At 39.0% G+C, this 25,186-nt stretch overlaps 1 protein-coding gene across 4 annotated transcripts in view; it reads left to right on the top strand.

The window, feature by feature from the left end:
- Window positions 1-587: 587 nt before the first annotated feature.
- The window catches only part of QRFPR (pyroglutamylated RFamide peptide receptor), a 61,856-nt gene continuing 37,257 nt past the window's right edge, over window positions 588-25,186 (top strand). For 2 of the 4 annotated variants that reach the window (XR_013358895.1, XM_077861167.1), the window contains exons 1-2: window positions 589-1,201; window positions 22,236-22,349. Coding sequence is in view for 3 of the 4 variants with exons in the window: in XM_077861167.1 (XP_077717293.1) it covers window positions 862-1,201; window positions 22,236-22,349 (454 nt within the window). In the remaining variant the exon portion in view is untranslated. Of the gene's footprint in view, window positions 1,202-22,235; window positions 22,350-25,186 lie in introns of all 4 variants that reach the window. The other 2 variants (XM_077861169.1, XM_077861168.1) reach the window with 2 other exon arrangements.

A 25,186-nucleotide genomic window follows, 5' to 3' on the forward strand; every position in this document is an offset into this window, starting at 1 on the left:
GACAAATGAATGAGACCATATAATGTTTGTCCTTCTCCGATTGACTTACTTCACTCAGCATAGTCCCCTCCAGTTCCATCCACGTCGAAGCAAATGCTGGGTATTTGTCGTTTATATATATATATATATATATATAGTGAAAGGGAATAAAGGGGAAAGGAGAAAAAAATGAGTGGGAAATATCAGAAAGGGAGACAGAACATGAAGACTCCTAACTCTGGGAAACGAACTAGGGGTGTAGAAGGGGAGGAGGGCGGGGGGTGGGGGTGACTGGGTGACGGGCACTGAGGGGGGCACTTGACAGGATGAGCACTGGGTGTTATTCTGTATGTTGGCAAATTGAACACCAATAAAAAATAAATTTATAAAAAAAAAAGAAAGAAAAGAAAAGAAACGGTGAGACAGTAGAAGCCCTGATACTGGTTGGCACAGGAGCATCCCCGGGCCTGGGCCGTAGGGCGCCCTGGAGGTGTAGCGGGGCCCTGCGGGGGTGGGCGCCGCGGGAGCCGGCGGGGGCGGGCGGGGGCGGGCGGGGGCGGGCCGGGGGGAAGGGGGGGCAGAGCTGCAGCCCCACCCCTCCGCGGCTTCTGGAGCCCGGGCCGCGCGTGCACCCAAAGGCTGGGGACTGGGAGGCGTAGGGACCCGCCTTCCCGACCGCCCCAGCAACTCGCGTTAGGGACCAGCGAGGGAACTTTCTTCGCGGACGAACCCTGGTGGTACCGGGACGGCGCCCCGCGCCTCGGCCTCGCGTCTCCCATCCCGGCCGCCCGGGGTCCCCCGAACCTCCGGGAGACCGAGCCCGGGCTGTCGGCGCGTCCGGGGGGCGGCGGGGTGGGGGTGCCCGGCCCCGGGGAGCGCGGCATGCAGTCCCTGAACGTCACCCCCGAGCAGCTGTCCCGGCTGCTGCGGGGCCACAACCTGAGCCGCGAGCAGTTCATCGCGCGCTACGGGCTGCGGCCGCTGGTCTACACGCCCGAGCTGCCGGGGCGCGCCAAGCTGGCCCTGGTCCTCACGGGCGTGCTCCTCTTTGCCCTGGCGCTCTTCGGCAACGCGCTGGTGGTCTACGTGGTGACCCGCCGCAGGGCCATGCGCACCGTCACCAACATCTTCATCTGCTCCCTGGCGCTCAGCGACCTGCTCATCGCCTTCTTCTGCATCCCGGTCACCATGCTCCAGAACATCTCCGACACCTGGCTGGGAGGTGAGCCCGCCGCGCCCGCACCCTCTTACCCCCCCCCCCCCCGCAGCCTCCCACGGGGCTCTCCTGCCCCTCCTTCCCTAACATTTCTCTCTCTACCAAACGAATCCGGGGCTCTTTCTTAGGACCAACTCACCTGCGCCCCCTCGGAGAGAAGTCTTTTGGGCCAGTCGATTCGGTCTAACGTCTCTCCAACTTGTCGCTTAAAGACACAGGAAAATGTTAGGAAAGGTACAAGGCAGGGGAGGGGGGTGCGCACCGCTGATCAGTTGTTTGAGCTCCTTGTCCCATAATCGTACTAGATTTTGTTTTCTATTTTCTTATAAAAGTAAGATTAAAGTATTTCAAATAATAAAAATACCCATATCCACGTTTTTCTCTTAAGTGAGCCTCCAGGCTCACCCCACAGTTGCTTCTGTGGCATCCAAACCGGTGAAACCAACTTACATGTATGTATTCGGGGGGCGGAAGGGGGGGGCAATCTAGAATTAGTCCTTTTCTTTCAAGATTGGATTCACAGAGTCAGGCAGGGAGAGGGAACAGTGAAGACATAACCCCCTCCTGACATTGATTTCTCCCCTTTCCTTAAAAGGGGAGTGGAAAGGGCAGAGAAGCCATTCAGAGTCTTTGAGCTGGGAGCAGTACCTGGAGGTTGAGAAAAAATAAGGCACTTCCCCCAAATGATCCAGTCTTTACAGACACACGGCTATAGAGCATCTTCTAGTCCATAAGCAGTAGTGTCCTCTATTGTCATGAGTGGTTTGTTTGTTTGTTTTTAGATTTTATTTATTTATTCATGAGAGACACAGAGAAGGCAGAGACATAGGCAGAGGGAGAAGCAGGCTCCATGCAGGGAGCCTGATGTGGGACTGGATCCCAGGACTCCAGGATCACTCCTGAGCCAAAGTCAGACACTCAACCGCTGAGCCACCCAGGTGTCCCAGTCATGAGTGTTTAATGGTGTGCCTTGGGGAGGAAGCACTGCTTGTAACCCCATTGCCATGGAAGGGTGCATTCTTGAGACCACATCAAAATTCTTAGAAAATGGTTGCAAATACAGAGAGGATTTGAGAGAAATGGATCATTATCTCTTCAAGCCCTGCCATTTCCACTCCTTTGCTGCTTCCTTTTAATCTCACAGAGAGTTTCTTTCATCCTACCATTAACAATTTGAGATCTCCAATTTCTTTCGCTTGCATTGCTTTTTGTTTTTCATTAATTTGCACTGGGTTTTTTGTTAGTGGATGAAGAGGCTAAAATATTTGATTCCCATCTCATCTATAATGTAAATATTTTCAGAAATGCACTAAACGTTAGAGAACGTAGTGTTGATGTGAGAGTGACACATAATGCAGGAAGTTACACTGACTTATGGGTTACAGCCTTTCTTATGCACTCTGATGAAATCCTCGTACTTGGGCATTTTAAAGTTGCCTGGTGCAACTCACCCCATAAAATTAATGGGTAAACTTTTATCATCATATATAACTTATTTTTTTGAGAGGAGTTTTCATTTTTACAGATTTGTGAAGACAGATTTGTGAAGCACGTATGTATTGCTGGAGGATTATAGCTCTGTTTGTAAAGGTGAACATAAGAAATGTGGGATGTTATACTGGGAATCCAGAGACTGGATTACTACTTTGGCTCTGATACATGTTAATTCAACACATCTGGGCCTCAGCTTTTCAACACAGTATTAGGAATTTTGGAAGCTTGGAAATGGAATGGGGCAGATGTTTAGACCTTAGCCATACTGGGAGATTATGCCTGAGGAATACTCTAGGGTGGATCTTTCATCTCCAGGACTTAAGTGGGCAGTGCAAAGTTTTCTTAAACTTTCTGTTTTCCTTGCTTCCTACTTCATGGAAGACATTGCACTATAGCTTCTAACTGCTGAAATAGGACACTGTATTGTGCATGTATTTTACAGGTTGGAGTGAGGATAGAGTAATAGTTCAAAGGTAATCACGATTCATTATTTTATAAAGCTATTGAGGATCCTGATGGCAAAGCATTCTACCTTGGTAATACAAAAGCTGAATAAAGCTTATCTGATCCCTTTTTGGGTCTCAGAAAATAGAAAATATCCCCAAATGAGCAAATATAGGATTTAATAGAAAAGGATCCACTCTGCTGTAGGAGCACAGAAGTCAGGAAGTTGTCCCCAAATAGGAGGCTTTCGAGTTACATATTGAAGAATGATTCAGATTGATTCTAACAGAGAAAGAAGGATGGAGTGTACTCTAGGAACAGGGGTCAATTCAAAGTTTGGAGGAAAGAAAGAAGGTGATGAAGTCCTAAGAACACCATGTAAGTCATTTCAAGAATATATAATTTATATGTGAGCAATGGTGGGAAATGAGACAGAAAGGTAAGTTAGTGCAACTTGGGGAGGAAAAAGTATCAGTTATGCTAAACCTAAAATATGAATACCCTTCAAATTCCTTCAGGGGTATAGAAGGAACTATAAATAAAACAGTAGGGACCTCTAGGAGGCAACAGTGGCAGAGGAAAGCCTCAGTACCTCCCCTAAAGGCGGCCCTGCAGGTAGGGGTGTATGCCCTGAATTGTCAGATCTTTTGTTGTTGCTGTTATTGTCTTTCTTGCTTTCTTTCTTTCTTTCTTCTTCCTTTTCTTCTCCAGAGAAGCTGAGAATATTGAATTTTATGATCTTGGCATTTAGTTCAAATTTTTTTTTTTTTTTTGCATTTAGTTCAGATTTAAAAAGTAAAGTGCGTTGTGTTGTCATAGAAATTAGGAGTGAGGTCTTGGAAGTCCTGTGTGCATTCTGCTCGCCAATCCAGCAGTGAACTCGCTCATTGTACTCTTGGGGCCAGGGAATTTATGTTTCCTTATCTCCAGCCTGTTCTTCCTCATTTTGTCTCTTTTTTACTTCTCCTTTAATATCTTTCTTGGAAATATCTACATGTTCCTCCAAATTCACTATGTTCCTTTTTCTTTTCAACTAAATTCCATATAGTAGATTTTGCTTGTGAACAATGCCCCAGAACATTATTGTCTCTTCTCTAGGTTTCCGTAAGCCTGTCTTTTCCTTCTTAGTTTTCTTTATGTCTATCTCTTTCTTTATATTCTGCTCTTTGAAGGCTCACACACTTCCTCTTAGTTTTTGAGTGTGTGTCCGCTGAAGCCTAGCACATGGTCTTTTCTTTCATCATCCATTTCTGCCTAGAGGCTCCAATCAGGACCCTCCTTCCTTTGCTGATGATTCTGTAATCAGGATCTAATTATCTTCAGCTGTAATTCCTCTGATCTCAGACTAGGCATTTACACATAGATATTTTGTTAGCATCCAACATTCTTTCACCCTACCTTGTCTCTCTGCCCAGGGTCTAAACTATTATCAATAGTACTCTGAGTCATTTTTGTATTCAGCTTTTTCTGGGTATCTGCTATGTGTACCAGGATATTATAGGTGTAGAAAAGTTATATCCATAATTGCTAGGTTTCAGTTAGAGCAAGAAGGGGAAGGTGGCATTCAAAGAAAAAATGGAGAAGGCAGGGGATTTTGTTGATGTCAGAGTTCCAGAGTACACTGTGGAGAAAGCACAGGGCAGGTGTTGAGGAACAGGGAGGCTTGAGTCAGAATGGGGATGTTTAGAGCCTGGACTGCGTCCAGAGACAAGGGCTAGTCTAGGAGAATGGGACTCATAGTGACTGAAGTTAAATGTGATCTTAAAACATGGAGGGATTAAGTCTGAAGAATTCCCAGAAGGAGGTAGAAAACCAATACTCATTCTAGCCTCCTTTATGGCTCTCAGCATTAATGAATTGAGAGGGGGAGGTGCTGATGGCCTTGCCAGGAGCCACAGGATTCTCCTAGTTTTTATCCTGGGTAAGCTCACAGCCAGGGGAGGGATGGTATCCTCAGGTGCACCCAGAGCTCTCTGCACCTCCATGCAATCCTGCTGTGGGCACTGAAAAGAATTTTCTAAGGAGGACTGGTAAATTGACTAAAAGCAATTACAAAAAAGGAGTTCCAAACATAGCCTAAGTAATGGCAGCCTCCCCGGGAGAAGTGCACTTTCATGTATATTTACTACTTTTGAAGACTACTTGCTTGGGTAAGAAAATGTCAAAATTAATTTTCTCAGCAGCTGAGAAATTTTAAATTCCTTTTAGAGTGGTAGTTCAGTCTTGCGAACATACAGAATCACCCGGAGAGTCTTTAAAATGATGCCTGGCTTCTACCTTTAGAAATTCTGATTTAATTGATCTGCGTGTGATACCTAGGTATTGGATTTTCAAAAATCCGCCAATAATATAATTTGTAGCCAAGGTCAAGAACCACTGAAGTAGTGCAAATGCTGACAGCATCAAGGTTTGGGCTGCTGTGGAGGTGAAATGAAATATTGGATGTAAGGTGTTTAAGAGGCACAGTGCCTGCCAATTACACCAGTGTAAGTTTGCTCTATATTATACAGAAAAAAATGGCAATCGGAGTTACAATGCTTGGAAGATCTACAAGTAAGTTGTATAAAATGGAGCCTGACGTGGAACTCGGAGGCAATTCTCCCATTTTACTCAGCCAACCACATCTTCACTAAAGCCCTAAACTTTTTGGAGTCTTTCAAGGTAGATTTAGAAAGAAGTCAAAAATGATTATAATGTTGGGATCCCTTACATATGACGAAAGACTAAAATAATTATTTTCTCGCCTGGAGAATAAAACTCTAATTTTAAATGAGCACACCCCACAGCAAGATTTTCAGTCCATGTTACCCAGAGCCTTGGTGGCTGGTGTGGGTGAATGTGGAACAGGCAGGCAGGCTCGCAGGCTTCAACAAAACAGCTCCCTTCTCTCTTTATAATAAATTGGGTTTTGCATAAGATTTCATATTTGTAAAAAAAGGATTTTACTGGGAGGAAGAACCTCCCAGTAAGAGGGAAAGAAAGTAGGAAAGTAAAGAACACTCACTGTATACTGCACAAAAAAATTAGGTGAGAGGCCCCTGAGTGACTTAGCTGGTTAAGTGTCCAACTCTTGATTTCAGCTCAGGTCATGATCTCAGAGGTCAGGAGATGGAGGCCCACGGAGCACAGAGTCTGCTTGAGATTCTCTCTCCCTCTCCCGCTCAATCCACTCTCATTCTCTCTTTCTCTAAAGAAATAAAAACTTTAAAAAAAATCTAGGTGAGTTTTTAGAGATTTCAGCCTGATAAATTGTGAAATGGGTTATTAAAAGAAGTTGTTGGGGCACCTGGGTGACTCAGTTGGTTAAGGTTCTGCCTTTGGCTCTGGTCATGATCCTGGGATCCCAGGATTACAGGATCAAGCCTCGCACCCACCGGCATTAGCTCCCTGCTCAGCAGGGAACCTGCTTCTCCTGCTCCCTCTGCCTCTCCCTCCTGCCTGTGCACTCTCTCTGCCTCTCTATCTCATATAAAGAAATAAAAATCTTTTTTTTTTAAAGGAAGTTATTGAATTATTATGTGGTGAAAAGATCTTAATTTAGGGGGCCAGCTCAGAGCAAAGGAATTAGACTGGAACTTCTTCAGGTCTATTTTATTATTTGCTTAGTGGTTAGAAAACATAACAATAATAATTTTCCCTTTTCTCTAACATTTTAGAAATGTCAGCATCCCCAGGGAAATTTAAATATGGTAAAACTGATGTAGAATCAACAGTATTATGAGGCTTTTTTTTTTATTATTATGGGGCTTTTAAAAAACCTTTTAACGGTAATGATGAAAGCTATTGACAAAGAATAGACTCACTTAAGTAGAGGAGTAGTAAAAAAATAAAAGAAGTAAATCAAAGAGAAGGCCCAACAGCAACAGTAGTTTGGAAGTCAAAAAATTGTGCCCTGGGGCTAGTCTCTGGGTAATCTTCTCTAGAATCAATTATGTGCACTCTTTAAAGAGAAAAGATGCTGTAGTCAGGAAACTCACTAAGTTTTCTCAGAAAGCTGGAGGGTGGTAGTAACAGCAATGGGATTTGTATGAGTCTCTCTACATAGGACAACAGCGTTTTACTTAAAATCAGGACACAAAAGAATTTGGCAAAGAGAAAATTTGAAAATTTCATTGTGCATTTAGAAGGAATAAAAAGAATTCCCTTTTTCATTTGCTTTTCTAGAGCATAGCTTAGCATGTTCTTTGACGAGTGGTTGGTTTATTAGGATTCTTGTTTGCAAGTAGAGAAGCCTATCTTAAATAACTTAAGAAAAGGAGGATAATATTGTCTCACATCTTTTGTATTGCAGTTTCATTTTTGGATTGTCTTTGTCAGGTAGTAAGAAAGAGCTATTAGCTCATTTTTTCTTTAAAACTACCCATTTTGGGGTCATTTGGGTGGCTCAGTTGGTCAAGCATCCAACTCTTGGTTTTTGCTCCAGTCATGAACTCAGGGTCCTGGAATCAAGCCCGGAGTCTGGCTCCACACTCAGCATGGAGTCTGCTTGAGATTTTCTCTCCTTCTCCCTCTGTCCTTTCCCCTGCTCTTCCCCACCCCATCCCTCTAAAATAAATAAATCTAAAAAAAAAAAAAAAACTCCCTATTTCAACTCAAATGTGTATTCACAGATTATTTTGTTGTTTTATTTCCTATTTTAAAATTAAGGATTGATTTCTAATGATTGATTCTGAAATACTCAAGTGTTTATTGCTTTTATCTGTGTAGGCAACACTAAATTTGTTCTTCCTGTGGCTGTGTTTCTGAGAAATATGTCACCTGTAGTACCAGAAGGATTGCAGATTATTAAGGACTAGTGGAATTCTCCTTAAAATATAATGTGTTCTCATAACCTGGGAGAAGTAAAAGAGAGAGACAGTTTGGTGTAGTGAAAATGAGTATGTACTCTAGAGTGGACAATACTGGGTTCTCATCCTGTTGCACCATTTATGACTCATAAATTATTGAATTAACTATTAACTACATTTCTTTGCATTCTGTCCACCCCTATTAGGAGACCAAGCGGAGAAGTTATAAAATTATGTATGATGTTGCCCTCCAGTGGTCGATGCAGTGGCAGAAACTACAACAAAGTTGCAAATTTTACATCATGTTGTATGTTATCAAAAATTGTAATGCATATCCAGTTCTTAAGATCTCCAATTGTATTTCAGTGTGAAGTATGCAACATTTATACACTTCCACCTATGCAAACTTTCACCTATAAAACCTGAAACGAACTTTAAGGTCCCTTTCAATGCATGTGTAAAAAAAAAATTTTTTTTAAAAACCTCTTTGTGAAATTGAGATGCATTTAATATCTGCAGCATTATTTGCAGAGTGCAAACACAGTGTTTCACACTGGAACAATTATTTTATTTCTCTTTGCTGTAGTTTCCCCACCTATAAATTTGGGAAAAGCTATGCAACTTATAGGGCTGCTGTGAGAAAGAATGACCTATGTGTAAAGGAACTTGGCACTTAGTGGTAGGTACCTAATGGAAGGAAGCTGATTGTTGTTTACATTTGCAAAGTATTTCTATTTAAAATGTTAGGCATGTTTGTGTGTGCAATAGATTTATAGTTAATAAGGATGATAGAGTCAAAAAATTATAATTGTAATATTAATTTCCCAAAGACATATGATATACATTTATATAAAACAATTATTAACAATCCTGTTCATGTATAACTTATTCTTGTTACTAAAGTCTTGAATAATTACCATGAAAATATTTACTTCTATACTCAAACAATGAAAATCCAAATTAATCGTTTGTACTCAGAAAACATAAAATAGTGTTTGCTTTCATTTATTTCAGAAGCAATTATACACCCTGAAAAGAGGCTGAAGTAGTAAAAGCTTTGTTGGGGCTGATGATGTAGATGTTGTAGTTCCTTGCCAGGCTCATGTGTCTTCCCAGGACACTGCAGACTGTAGGCACAGTGTTGCCACACTAACATTAATACAGAGCTGTCTCACTGACTTGTGCCCCAGTCTTGTAATGTAGGACTTCTGAGTCCCTCAACTCCTTCTGCCATACTTGCTGCTTAGCTCATAGCCTGAAAAAGGCATATGAGAACACCACAATATGCCCACCAGAATCAGGGTGAAGCAGTGACATCAGTTCCATGACTGCTGTCCTTTGACTGTTCCATAGTACTTGCTCAGATTGCTAGGATCTGGGCAATTCTGGGTACTAGAGCCTCACTCTGCACCTTAGAGAAATGGGAATAATAATGAAATGAATACCAAACTCCTAGAGGTCACTATGCAACAAGTATATTATCATCCCCATATTACAGAGGAGCAAATGGAGGCACAAAAAGATGGGGTTAGTATATCAATTATCTTTTTGGCATTGCCAACTACTCAAACCTTAGTGGATTAAAGAGACTTGTTTTATTTTCTCATGATTCAGTGGCCCAGCAATTCAGCTTGTCTCTGCTGGGCAGTTCTTTTGCTAGTCTCACCTGACATCACTCATGAGACTATGTTCATCTGGTGGCCCGACAGGCCAGACCATCTGGTGGCCAGACCTCAGCAGCGACAGGTTATCTCTGTCCCATGTAGTTTCCTTCTTTAGCAGGATTGTCCACATTTCTTTATGTGGAGGCACCGCATTCCAAGATGGTGAGAACAGAAGCTTCAAAACCTCTCAAGGCCCAGGATTGGAAGTTGCACCAATGTCACTTCTATAAAACAAATCACGTCACAGCCCAGATTCAAAGAGTACGGAAGTAGGTCCCTCCACCTGATAATACATGTGACCTGACAAAACCACATTGCTGGGGGTCAGTGGGGTGGCTTGTGGTGGAGCTTGCAGACAGTGACAGGAGAAATTAGAGACTTTTTTTTTTTAATCTATCACATTAAGGACATTGCCCAAGTTCATATAAATAGGAAGTGCTGCTGCCAGGATTTAAGAGTAAGAACTCTGCTTCCGTGTTGGGGTTTTTGCCACATTAGCTCTACTGGAATGAGGCATGATTTCTCTTTCTGCAGTGCATTGTGTGTTTCATCACCTGCTTCTGCCCTGTTTGTGCACAGTGCTGCCTACGAGTTAGGCCTCAGATATGGTTTCTGGGACCTGGAGGACAAATTTCTGAAATGAAGAGTTATCCTGGTCTTCTCCCCAGAAACCTTCCTGAGAATGGACTCCTGCACATTGATGCTCTGGCTCTGCTCACCTGTCTACTGATGCTTGGAACCTTAACACATACATATTTGTAGAAGTCCATATTGACTTTGGTTTAGGAGTACTGTCAAGCTATTCCACAGATAGAGCAACATGCTTGGCCTTTTAGAACTTTTCCTTTACTGCATTACTATAAACAATAAAGGATTTATTTTTATGAGGAGGACTTTTTTGGGTCAAAATCCAATCTAAGTGTAAATATAAACCTAATACAAGCAGTGATTTCCTCAGTGGGTCTGAGGAAGGAAGAGTGGAAATGTATTTTAAAAGGACAGTTTTACTTTTTTAAAAAAAAAGCAAGGTGATGAAGCCTTGGAAATTAGCACTGGTCTAATGCTTAAAACAAATGAAGACTTAACGAAGTAAAACTTCACTCTGAGCAAGATGTAGATCCTGTTAAAATTTTACATTATTTATAAATAGAATCATTAGGTATACAATACACTTCACACTGTGTTTTCAAGATGCAAAAACAGCTGGTTAATTCAGTGAGCACGTTATTCAATTAAATTTTCAGTGATGAGGAAATAATACATGTGAACTTTATGACTTTGAAGATAAAATCAATTTGCCTTTTTTGTGTGTGTGTGTGTCCTCCTAGAATGTCAAAGACTTCAACTCTTGTTTATCCAGCATTTAATTGCCCAGTAATAGAAAGCTCTCAATACTACTTAGTACTTCTCAATAAATATTTTTTGAATGTATTAATGTATATCACCTTATCTGTCATTATACTAACATTTGATGCTTTTAAGGAGTCAGTTGTATTTATTTTTGTGATATAAAGAAGAATGAGATTATATTTATCTTTTGTATATCTTTCCTTTCTTGGTTGCAAGAAATGAAGATTCAATTTACCTCAAATAATTGGAGTTATAGCAAGCCTATTTTGTAGCAGTAAAGAAGAGAGGGATGTCTTGAATTTAAGGACAGTAACAGGTAGGTCTCATGGAAACTGAAGAGGGACCTAAAATAGCAGCTGTGTGGAGCTCAGCATGAAGAATTCATGAATTTCCAGGGCTCGGCCATAAATGTGACTTTACCTCACTCCACTAGTAGACAAAGCCTTGCTTATTAAATCTGGTTGCTTTTTACTACCATAGTAGTCAGTCTTTCAGTTTATTCGATATTTTTTTTATCCTGTATCTTCCACCTTCTGCTTTGTACTCTTGGAAAGCTGAATAAATCCTAGTGCACCAAGTGTCGAATTCAAAGAGCCCTAGTCCAGTGACCAACACTAATATAAAATAATTTTATTCTTTACTTACATGTCTCAAAGAAATTTTAAAAGATTTTAATTCATTAACTCACAAAATTATTGCCTAAAACCCCCTTCTTTCATTTCATTCAGGTCTTTACTATTACACTAAGTAGTGTGCCACAGAACTTGTTTCACCTTGCAAAGATCATGTCTTTTCAAGCCTTCAGCACATGTAGACATAATGTTGCCACACTAGTATTAATATAAAGCTGTCACTAACTCCCACCATCATCTTGTAATGCAGGACCTCAAGGTCTCTCAACTTCCCCATCCCAACCCAAGGAAACCTCCCTTGATTATGAACATATGCTCCAATTCCTTGTGGACATTCTTACTGCCTACTTCTTTCCCTCCATCCTCATGAGCCTTTCTCCTTCTTCACTGTTCATATTTCTATTCCTCTCCCCTACCCCCTCCCTGTTTTCTCTCTCTCAATCTCTCCCACCTCCTACCCTTTCCCTCTCTCTCCTTAAATCTCACTCTTATTTATGCAAATATCCCATCCTGATTTCTGACCCAAATTATTTCACACAATCTGGTTAATAAAATGGCCCATGAAAAAAAAAAAATAAATAAAATGGCCCATGGAGGGAACTATCCAGTTGATATGTCTTTTAGTTAGGGAGAAAAGAGTGGAGGAGAGGAAGAACCTAGGAAAACTCATAGACTAATTTTGCCCCTGCTATATTTGTTTGTGTTTAGATTTTCTAAACACCTTCTCATAACCCTTATGGCTCCCACTCTTACTCATGGCTCTGTTCTGAAGAAAAGATTCACAGTGGCCCTCCTCTCAGCTTTGAAGGGGGGAAAAAAAACACTTTATTGATATTATAAAAATCTAACAGAAGCAGAAGAAAAGGGAAATCTACAGATAGATGAGGGAAATAGTAACCAGTAGAGGAGAATAAGACAGAGTTATATCAGATTGGGTACTTATAATGTCCAACCTCATTAGCTGGGGAAGCTCAGTGGATACAGCCAGGATGGAGTTCCAATTCAGAGGCCTGGGCAGAGCATCCTCCCCTCAGGTGAGACTTCCAACTGACCATCCCTATGAGGGCCATATTTATAAGACACATGCCAGGGTCTGAAGTTAAACATTTGTTCTCCTATATGCAATTTAGAGGGAGCTGCATTCCTATGTTAACATGTCATTACATTTTGAAGGGTGTGCTTGCCTCCCTTCCCAGATCCCATTCTTGGGGGCCAGCCCAGCCTGGAGCTGGAGGGGATGTAATGCAAGATTTATAGCTCTTAGCATCCAGACCAGAAGGGCCAATTCTGATCTGGAGGCCAGCTAATGTCAACTAACCAGGCTCCCGAGGTCACTCATGCAGCACAAGCCTCATTGAACAACATTCTTTAGCCTGCCTGCATATGTGTAGGTCACAGTGGTCAATTATGCAAGACAAATCACAGAAATCTCCATCCATACAATACAGGCTTTTCTGTATACCCATTGGCTTTATCTTTTGTTCTATTTCTTATGTCTTAAGCCCAAAGAGAAGGAATTTGACTGACTTAGACTTTGGATCCAATTATAGTTCAGTCAACAAAGGGCTAGGAGGGACAAGTAGTTCATGTGCCCCATATTGGGCCTATCTTTCAACAGAGTTGGAGAGAAGGTCATTGCCTTAGCCTGGCAGGATGGGCCTGAGTTAAGATGTAGTTTGGGTTCCTTCTTTAGGAAATCGCAAGAGGCTGCAAAATGTACTAGGCTTATATGGATTCCAGAGAGGTTAATTGATTCATTTCTTTTAAATTATCTGTGAAATTCTCAAAGTTTTAGAACAGTTGTCTGTAATATATTTGCAACAATATTTCAATAACAATGATGAGAATTTTAAGTCAGCCAAGTATGAACCTTGGTTATTTTCTAAATTGGCTTTGCTTTATATCCTTATCAGACTTCATTTTCAATGGTCTTTCTTGTAGTAAACATGTCAAAGAAAGATTTTCTCTGTATTTAAAGTAACTCTGTACACCTATGCCTTTTTTTTCTCTTCCTGGAGAAAAGTGTATAGCAAAAAGGAAAAAAAAAAAGAAAAAGACCTTTTAAGAAGGAAGAGAACTGGGGAAAAAAAACACCCACACTTTTCTAATATTGTCAGAAAATCTTGACTTACAAATGTTACTGACAGATGTAAAACTGATTATATAAGAATGGAATTTGATTATCTTCCATTAAAAACCTTAAGGAAATCCCTAACAGAAAATTATTAAGTGAGAATCATACAAGTCAAAATTCTATATTGAGCTATTTGGGTTCTGCATGGCTCTTATATATCTTTTCCCCATGTTTTCAGCACTATAGAGTAGTTAACAAAGTTATTAATTTCTTTTAAGTTTCTGACAAAAAGAGATAAATAAAAATTGGCTGCTTCACTGGTAACTAGAAGATACACACTGTACTGATTCCTTTAATTCGAAAAGGGGAAAGAAACTCATTGTCCGAGAAGGAGTCCAAGGGAAGGCTTCTCCTTTGCTAAAACAGTTCTGAAGACACAGTAAGTCATTAGGTCAAGTAGTCATAGGACCCACTTGTGGCCCAGTTACCTAGGTAACAAAAATGCTTGTGTCAGGAAATAATATTCCCTAGGAGCAAAATACTCTTCAGTATACTGTGTACTTTTCTTGTCACTTAGAATCTGTTCCATGAACCAACAGCATCAGCATCACCTGGAACCTTGTTAGAAACGGTCTCAGACTCCATTCCAGACCTACTGAATCAGAATCTGTATTTTAATAAAATTAACCATGTGGTCCATATGAACAAGGAAGTTCAAGGCTAGTTTATAATATACTGTTGGCTGTGTTCCACTTTTGCTTCTGATGAACACAGGATAGATTATTTTGACCAACTATGAAAGGCTACCTATTGAGCACTTCCCATTAGCAAATAGATTGGCTAAATACTTCTCCTTAATTATCTATTATACCATAAAAGCCGTTACTACAGTAACCAGGACTTATGCCATTGCACCTTATTTTTCTAAGTCATCATTATCCCAAGAAGGGCACAAAATTTAGTATGCAATCAACTTTACTTGTGAGCTTGATTTATTGATGACAAAACAAATCAAGATGACCCAAATTAAATGGGTGAAAATTTCCTAAGTAAATAAGCTTTTATGAAACCGTTGACTCTGGATTTCAGAAATTACGATTTTTCTTAATAAACCTCTAGGTTATTGAATATTTTTTCTCCTTTCTGTAGCCAAAGTCTGGATTTTCAGAGTGAAATTGATGGTATTTTATAGTCAAAGTATATTCTTTAAATAGATGTTGATAGAACTTTTCCATTTGTTCATTCATTCATGTATTTACTAATCCACCTATTATTTATTGAATGCCTAGTAGATACCAACCGCTATGTTGAACTGAGACACAAGGGTGAATAGTACATGGTGTAGATATTGTAAAGATTTTGAGAGACATCAGGCTTCCTGAAAGTTATAAGTAATTCTGTAGGCCTGGAGTTTAGCATTCAAAGGGGAAGTGGTGAGAGATGAAACTGAAGAGAAAGGAAGACGGATCATGAAGAGCCTTCTGGTGCTATGTTAAGGAGTGTGAACTTCATTTTGGAGCAGAGGCATCACTGTCTAGGGCAGTGAATTTCGAAATAGGAGTTGCGATGTCTTAAGTCATGAAGTCTTTTGGTGAGTCAGGATTATCAATTGAGAAAAAAACCAAATATATTAGAATAGAGAATATCAAAGAACATTTACATGATACAACTTTTGGTTGTGTGTATGCACATATATAAATATATATATACACACATAGTAAGAAATACCTTTAGTTGTGTGTGTATAATGTTAAAGTATTTCTTACTGCGCGTTGTGGTCAAAATCACTGTTGGGGGCAGCCCTGATAGTGCAGCAATTTAGCGCCACCTGCAGCCCAGGGTGTGATCCTGGAGACCCTGGATCGAGTCCCACGTCAGGCTCCCTGCATGGAGCCTGCTTCTCCCTCTACCTGTGTCTCTGCCTCTCTCTCTCTCTCTCTGTGTCTCTATGAATAAATAAATAAATAATCTTAAAAAAAAACAACAAGACAAAACAAAGAAAACCCCCCAAACCACTGATGGCAAGGGAGTTGGGTTAGATAGAGCAAGTACAGTTGACCATAAACAGGTTAAACCCAGCAGGGCTCGGCAGGGCCATGATTTGGGCCTATTGCTACACAGTGACTATATTTCCTTCCAGCCAACTCTCACAATTGGGTTACTAAACTGGAGGAATTGATGATACAGTTTAAAGGGACACAGATAATTGAAAAATTGATTTACCTGTGATTAGTTGCTAATAAAGTAGTAAGTTCTTTATCCATCTTGGAATGTGTGGATATAAATGAGACTGTGACAAAGGCAAACTGCTTAGATTAGATTATGTCAGAAGACATAAGTGGTGGCTGAGTGGAAGAATGGCTGTCTTACATATGATTTTTACCGAGGGCCTCCTAGCTCTGTTTTTTATTACTGCAATAAAAACAGAGCTTTTACTGAAAAAAAAAAAAAAGAGAGAGAGAGAAGTATGTACTCTTTCTGGATACTATATTTTAATTTTTGAAAAAATGTTACCCAAAACTAGCAGTTAGAAAAACAGAGGGGGAGAGCAATAGGAAATGTGAAGAACATAGGGATGAGATGCAGAGAAGGAATGGCGATAACCAACATCTTCCAGTCTAAATATACACACAAGTAGAGAATAGAGTTGTATTAATTTGGCAGGTAGTGAAGTAATTTAAAAGAAATAGCATTGATGCTTCCAAATCATTGAGACACACTGAACACTCACTTTTTTGTAAAGCCTGCACTAGTATTGAAAACCTGTGATTTAGGGGCTGTCTTCTATGGTGTCAAAGAGAATAGACTGTGGAGCCAGACTGCTGGCTCCATCACTATGGAATATAGGAGTGACCTGAGGGGAATTTGCTTTAGTCCTCATTTCTTTCTCAGCTGGAGATAGTAACTACCTTATAGTGTTGCTACAAGGATTTTATGATGGTTACGGCTGGAATTCATGCTTGCTAGAACAGTACCCAGCACATGGTAAGTGGTGAATAACTGTTAATAGAGAGGAAGTTAGTCTTTTAACTTTGAACACCATCATCAGTGGCTCAGCCAAGGACACTTCTCACAGGTATAAGGTACTAAACAGGGACAAAAGAAGAGAGAGCAGGAGAGAACAGAGATGGAATTTCATGCTGTTGCAAAACTCCAGAAGTTAATGAGAGCAGTACAGAGAAATAGATGAAAGATAACATATTAGACTTCTCCAGGAAAACAGAACCAATTTTATGTATATTAAAAAATTATATTTTATTATAAGAACTGGTTCCCATAGTTAGTTGTACAATCTGTTGTCTGCAAGTCGGAAGTCCAAGAAAGCCACCAATGGTGGTAGGTAGTTCAAAGGCCTGAGAGCCAGAGATCCTGTGTGTGGATTCCAGTCTGAGTCTGAAGGGCTGAGAACCAGGGAATGCTAGGATAGGAGAAGATCAATTTCTCAGCTCAAGCAGTCAGGCAGAGAGCAAATTCAAACTTCCTCTGTCTTTTTGTTCTATTTAGGCTCTCAACAAGATTAGATGATACCCACTCCAGTGAGGAGGGCCATCTGCTTTACTCAGTTCATCAATTCAAATGCTCTCTTTTGGAAACACCCTCACAGACACACCCAGAGATATTGCTTAATTAGATATGTGGGCATCCCATGATCCAGTCAAGTTGACATCAAATTAACTATCACAAGAATTCATCTATAAAATGTAAACCTCCTCCAATTAGTCTTTTTGAGAATAGTGATTCAGATACGACAGAGAAAGAATAAAAAAGGAAATGAAACCAAAAAAGAGGCCATAAAACATATATAAGTTGGCATTATTTTTAGTTATAATTTATTTGAACACTATCAGGTGTCTAATGGTATACTAGAGCTAGATTGCATCAGCTCATGAGAACCAACTGTGTGTGTCTCTTTGCAGCTCCACATCCGTTCATACCGTATTGGTAGTTTGGAAATGGCCATGGTGAGATTATTTACGTCAAGGAAATTAACAAACACTACAAATCAGGATCTTTTCCTCTTTTTAATTTGGAGAGCTGGTTGTTAACATTTACCAGCACATCTTCACTTGTATCCCTTGTAATGTGGATGATAAATAATAGACAGCATTCTTGGTATTACTTGTCACTATTGCCTAAATGCATATTTTTCTTTTATCATTTCTCAACTTTAACATCTTGCTTTTGGTTTTTAAATATTTTGATTCCTTTATCCTTGTGTCTATTCAAACTGAATCGTTTGGAATACTACCTTGTAACTAAATGTTTATTTGTAGAATACTGTTTAATGTCTGCTCTCTTTCTGAGTTAGGGACAAATGGGGCTAAGCAGGGCTAGGTAGGGGGCCACAGAAGCAGGCCCACAAAAATCCCAAAAACGCTGAGGTGTAAGGAAACCAGAGATAATGGAACAAGCCAGACCACCCTGCTCTAGGTGTGGGTGGGGAAGATGTCTTGTTATATAAGCTACTTGTGATCAACAAAGAATTATCGGACCCTAAAAAGGAAGTAAGTCATTAAAGATGTTATCACTAGTCCTCACTCAATGATGATATTAATGGATATGTTAAAAAAAATTTAGGTTCCCTGATTAGGCTCTCAATAAAAGACCGACCCTACAATCCCCCAGTGGCAACCCATTGGGACCCCTCTCACTTCTGAGAGCTTTCTCTGTATCCTCACTTAATAAACGTCTATCCCTTTACTCACTCTCCTTTGTCCGTGAGATTCATTCTTTGTGAAACAAGAACCAAACTTTCCTGTTTCATTTCCATGAAGAACAGCTGGAGGTGTTTATGTTTTGTCTTGGTCTGTATTTAAAAAGCCTTAAGTGAATGAATGAACAAATGCATGAATGAATGAGAAAACAAAATATAGAATGAAAAATCAATATGATGGACTAAGAATATCCTTCCAAGACCTCCCCAGCCCCCCACAATTGGAAGTAATGTTAGAAGGATAGACCTTGAAATGAAGGTTCGCTTTCAAATCCATTTCCACCCTAGTGGTTCTCAAACTTCACTACATATTAAAACCACTCGGGAAGGGAATTTTTAAAACGCTGAGGTGTCACTCATATTCCATAAATTAGAATCTTTCAGAGTGAGATTTAGGCATCAATTTCTTTTAGAGATTTCCAGGTTATTCCAACACGTAGCCAAGTTTGAGAGCCAGTGTGTTGTGCCCAAGATTGCGAATCCGAGAAACCACCAAGGAGCCGACACTGATGCAAACACACGAGGGTTTATTTACAAGCTCGAGCTTGGGTCCAAGTATACCCGACACAGCAGAGCAGAGACTTGGACCCCAAGGTGGGTTTCAGCTGAGTTTTAAGGGCTGGTCTAGGGGAACTCCAGAAGGGGGGAGGAATTTCTCAAGTTCTGTTTACATTCTGATATGGGGCTTTCAAGGGCATTGAGCTCCATTCTCATTCTGATATGGGACTTTCTGCCATGGGCATTGAGCTCTGTTCTTATTCTAATATGGGGCTTCCTGCCCTTGGCTTGGGCTCTGTTCTCATCCTAATATGGGGTTTTCTAAGACTTTAAGCTGTAAGCTGTGTTTTTTTTCCCTATAACTGAAATAATGTAAATTTCAGCTCTTATTCACAGGGGCCTGGGATGGCTGTACCTGTGCTAACGCTGAACTTAAAGTGGAATGGCCTTAATATTCTCAGCCTCCACAAGTGCTTTCGAGGGCCTAAAACCTGGGGCTAGCTCTTGGAATTCTTAACAGACACGTATTCCCTGTTTTTGGGAAGGGGGATCTGAATATCTCCCTAGAGGTACCTGCTGAAAATGTAACTAAGTGATGGTGACTGTTTCTATCTTCAGAAATGGGCTCATCTGACTTCCACCCAGGTTGCTATGTTTACCTAATACTTTTGTTTACAGCAGATAATTTATCTATTTAAAGTTCATTTTTGTATATTTTTGTATATGATATAAGGTAGGCATCCGGGTTTATTTTTCTCCATGTAGAGAGCTAGTCTTCTTTACAGCACTTAATAAACAAACAGCTTATAATTTATTCACTGATCTGTGGTGCCATTTTAATTATAAATCGATTTCCCACCTTCTTCTTAAGTTTCAATTTTGAAACATTGTCTAGTTGCCTGTATGCTGCAGCGTTTATTGCAAAAGTCATTAGCATATCTAAATATTGCATAAGGAAAGTCCCCTACTCCTTGACTATCTTTTACAGAGATGAGTTAGCTATATATGGACTTTTATTATTCCATATACATTTAAAACTAATAAGTTTGTCAATTTCCTAAAAAAAAAATCACCCTGGAATTTTGATAGGTATTGTGTTCAATTTGTTTATAGTTTTGGAGATAAACTGACATCTTTATAATGTCAAGTCACTGTATAATTTGTCATATTAACATTTGGTGTGAAAACAGAATAGTCCTTCAAAGATTTCCACATTATAATCCCCACAACCTACTACTATATTACCTTGTACTCTATTACCTTATATCCTTACATGGCAAAAGGATCTGGAGATGGGAAAATTATCCTGGATTATTTGGATTGGCCCAATCATTCACAGAGTATTTAATAAAAGGGAGTCTGGAATGTCAGAGGTAGAGAAGAAATGTGGCAACTATATCAGAGATCAGAATGATACAAGGCCATGAGCCAAGGAATGTGGGCAATCTCTAGACACTGGAAAAGGCAAGGAAACAGATTCCCTCCTACAGTCTTTAGAAGGAATGTAGCCCCACAGACCCATTTTAAACAACTGACTTACAGAATTGTAAAATATAAATTTGTGTCTTTTAAGCCACTAAGATTGTGGTAATTTGTTCTAGCAGCATTAGGAAAATAACACAATCACCCTATACATATATAATAACTCTTCATTTATTAGGTCTTGTTTGATGTTATTCCTTGCTAGCCCAAACCTGATATGTTCAGGTATTGGGTGGGCATGTTCTTTAGGGAAGGTTAGGACCCCTTCCCAGCTCTAGGAGTTGAATTTGATTAATTTAAGCCAATATTTTTAATTTCATTCTCCTTGTCAATAATGAGTTTAAAAATGGACATGCAATCCATTTTGTTCACAGGGTCTGAGGTTTTCCTCATTTTTATGAAGGGCTTGCGAAAAATATATACTTCCCTTTACCCTTTTGTTTTTTGAATATTGTTTGAGGTGCAGTGCTTAGAGATACTGAAGTCATCTTAATTGTACAAAGGAACAATCCCAAGAACAAAAGCAAAACCATGCTGAGGAGCACAAAGTAACCCAATGGAGAGAACTCAAACTGTGATGAAATCATTCTGCTGTGGAATTTACCATACTGTTACTTTCCTACCTCTGGAGTGCCTTCTATGTGAAATAATAGCTTTTCGTTATTTTTTCATCTACTTGAGTTGAATTTTCTTTTATTTGCAGTCCAAAACATCCTCACACATAAAACAAATCTAAATAAAAATTACATATTCCGACATCTAGAAAGAATTATAATGACCATTTTAGTGTATTATATTTTAGTTTTGTCCTGCATATATTTTCAGAAAAATAGAAACCTTTTAATGTTTGGGTGTATGTGTGTGCACATGTATATATTATTTGTTTACTGCTTGATTTCAGTTAGTTCTCCACTTCCTTTTAAAGTATTCATAAATTTAATAATTTACATCTTATTGACATATAATTTGTTTAGCATTTTCACTATATGAGATTAGTTTATACTAATCTGAGATTATTGTATGTTTGGAGAAACTGAGTAAATAAACTGCATAAATATTTCTAAAATTTAATTTAGCAATTCTTGGGAAGGATGCTTCAGAATATATTTTGTTGGCTTTATTTTCAAAGAATTTTTTCTAATGCCTAATCTGACCTTTTTCATATCTTTTATAATATACATACAAAAAAATTCCTCCTACATTACTTGACAATGAGTTATTTAACATTTTTAATGTAATGAAACCACAGTAATTCTGCTTTTTGTTGTATTCCTCTAATGTTTAACTTGGGCTCATTTAATTCTGTTATTTGAAAGTCTAATTACTGCCAGTAGTGGAGAGGAAAAAAAACAATTCAGTTATTTTTCTAAAATAGTACTTGTAGCCATTAGAATAATGAAAATTAGAAGAAAAATAACAGGAGACACACAATTTTACTCTATTGAACTTGTTGTCTGGTACAAATATACACCCAGAAGAGTCTTATAAAGTAATTGAAGGAAGCACTCTGAGCAGAACTACCTAACTGGTATAGCTTTGGCTTCACAATTAAAAACCTGAAGATTTTGCAATCTGTAAGGCCTACTCATCCTAAATCAAAGTCTTTCAGGGTACCACTCCAGCCTATGTACACACAGAATGTCAGTTATTTTTCATATTGCCACATTCTTGAATATGTAAAGACAACTAAGAATTGTCAGATAATTTGAGTAACGTTTGCAGAATAAAAGGGTACAAGACAGATAAATGAAACCAGAAGATACGGATTATTTATAAATGAATTTAGAAATAAAACTCTAAGGTAGTGTGTTTATATTTACAGATATATCCTAAAAAATGTCTTTTCATTTGATATTTCCTCGGTGGAATTATTATTTGTTTGATTTTGTTTCGTTTTTAAGGAGGCTTCATGCTGGTTGTGGAGCCTAATGCAGGACTTGAAATAATGACCCTGAGATCCAGACCTGAGCTGAGGTCAAGAGTTGGATGGATGCTTAAAGGACTGAGTTACCCAGGTGCCCCTATTTGTTTAAGTCTCAAACTTCTACAATAAATGTATCATTCAGCACCACAATTTTTAAGCTGATACTTACATAAGAAAAACTTATGTCCCCAAAATTAATAAAACATTTAAAAATGATACAGAGAAAAATTATTTAGCTATATTCCAAATATAGTTGGAAGACATCAAAATTACCAATAGATGTTTTGAAAAGCATGCCTAGTGTCCACAAATGTGTGTGCCAAATGTTGCTGACACTGAGAGAAGCTTCACATCATTATATACATTCTTTGCAATTGAGCCATTCGTTGCAATTCTTCATTAACTCTTGCAAAGAAAACTGGCTTTGAGAAAAGGTCAATGAAGAAGATATTGAAGAATTCTTTAAATATCATACTGATAAATTAGCGAGTACTGAACTTGGTTAGAATATCAGTTGGAAGAGTTAATGGTAACTTGGAAAGCATTCAATTAAACCATGAGACATGGCTTGCTGAAAATAATCTGTGGGCTATACAGACACAGTGATAATGAAGTTGGTGGAGATGTTATTGCTTGATCCTCCTTATAGCACTATGCAAAGAATTCTATAAACATAACTAGAGGACAGTAAATAAAGCTCCATTCTGTAGTTTTTCATGCTCAAATGTCATCTGCCTCCCTGAAGATCCATTTAGTACCCCTGCTTCAGTACAGGAGCGATAAAGAATCTGTAAGCTTCTGAGTTTCATAGTTTGCCTGAAATTGTTCCTTTGCAATTCTGCTTACCCATGATATCACTTTCCAGTACCAGTGACCATGATTATACTTCAGCTCTCCTCCTTTTTCATGTTTCCTGTGTTCCTTTCTTCGTGAACTACAGGACATCCAAGGTATTTGCCCTATTTTTGTTGCAAATTTTACCTTTACCTTCTTCTAACATGTTTATTAATTTATTAATATTAATTTATGTGTGCTGTTTGCCCTGCCTTGTTGGGAAAAAAATACTCATGATGCATCATGAGAATGCTGCATACAGAGAAACATGCATATAAACCATTTTATAACAACCATTCTGTTTTCCAGTCAAGAGCATTATTTTCAACATTTTATATAGTGAAGGAGGGTTTCACTGTGTTTCAGTCACAAGTTACAGTTAAGGAAATCTGCTAGGACTTTAATTTGTCTTTTTAAATGATGGAAAATAGGTTACCAGTGCATATTTCACACAGAATGTCTTCTTTTTAAAAATAAATGTTTATTTATTTATGATAGAGAGAGAGAGAGAGAGAGAGGCAGAGACATAGGCAGAGGGAGAAGCAGGCTCCATGCACCGGGAGCCCGACGTGGGATTCGATCCCGGGTCTCCAGGATCGCGCCCTGGGCCAAAGGCAGGTGCTAAACTGCTGAGCCACCCAGGGATCCCACACAGAATGTCTTCTTTTCATGAATGGGTTAATGATGTTGAGTGGGAGATATCTGGATTTAAGGAGATACTGAATTCATAAATCATTAGTAAGTTTCTCTGAAAAAGAAACACTTTGAGAATAAGAAAATGCTCTCAAGAGTGAAAACATGATTGCTGAACTTATATATAAATTATAACAGCTAGAAGACAAAGACAAGAAAATCTCCATGATGTTGGAACAAACAGACAAAGAGAATTTATAAAGCAAAAAATATATTTAAACAAAAGTGTCAAACATATGAAGAGCAACCTAGGAATTCCAACATCTGATTAACAGGAGTTACACACACATACACAGAAAGATGCTCAAAGAAAAACACAGAAATAGATGAGTTAGAAGTCTCTAAATTCAAAAGGTGCACATAGAGCCAAAGAGGAAGACTAAAAATAACACATCATTCAACATTTCTCCACACTATTTCAGAATTCCAATTATAAAGAGAGCAATAAAAGTTTCCACATAGTAAAGCAGGATACTTGGAAGGGAGCAAAAATCAGGTGAATAATAAAGATGCATTAACATCAAAAGTAGATGCTAAAAGTCAATAAAGCAAGGTCTTCAAAGGAAGGTGATATTGAATTTAAAGTTGTATTATAGCCATTTTCAGATATCCAAGAGCTTAATGAGCTTACTTTAAAATCATTATTTTGAAGAAATTACTTGAAAAGGTTCATGTAAAACACAAGGAATAAGAAGCCATGAAATGAAAGAAATGACAAAGGAATCCAGTGAAAATGGGTGTTAAGGTAACAGCTCTACAACAGTCTTAAAAAAGAAAAAAAAAAACCCAAACCCCTATAAAACTGTAATAATCAAAATTGGAAGTCCGTAGAGATACCTGAGTGGCATAGTTGATTAAGCATCTGACTCTTGGTTTTGGCTCAGGTAGTGATTTCAGGTTCATGAGAATGAACCCCATGTCGGAGAGTCCAGTGTGGAGTCCAGGGCAGAGTCTGTTTTAGATTATCTCTCCCTTTCCCTCTGTCCCTCCCATTCGTGCTCTCTCTCTCTCTAAAATAGATAAATAAATCTTTTAAAAAATTGGAAGTAAGTAGTCTTCTAGAAGGATCTTCATAGAACAAATATTGATGAAGTCCTGATAGTTTATTTTTTGCTTTTGTTTCCCTTTCCTCAGGAGACATATTTAGTAAGCCTTTGCTATGGCTAATGTCAAAAAGGTTATGGACTGTGTTCTCTAGGATCTTGATGGTTTCTTATCTCACATTTAGGTCTTTCATCCATTTTGAATTTATTTTTGTGTATGGCATAAGAAAGTGGTCCAGTTGCATTCTTTTGCATGTTGCTGCCCAGTTTTCCTAACGCCATTTGTAATTGATTCTAAGCAGTAAATGTTATGTTGAGATAAAATAGTAAAATGATGAGATATAATAGTAAAAATGAT

The sequence above is a fragment of the Canis aureus genome, chromosome 20 (genome assembly GCF_053574225.1).
Source record: "Canis aureus isolate CA01 chromosome 20, VMU_Caureus_v.1.0, whole genome shotgun sequence".
Taxonomy (NCBI): Eukaryota; Metazoa; Chordata; class Mammalia; order Carnivora; family Canidae; genus Canis; species Canis aureus.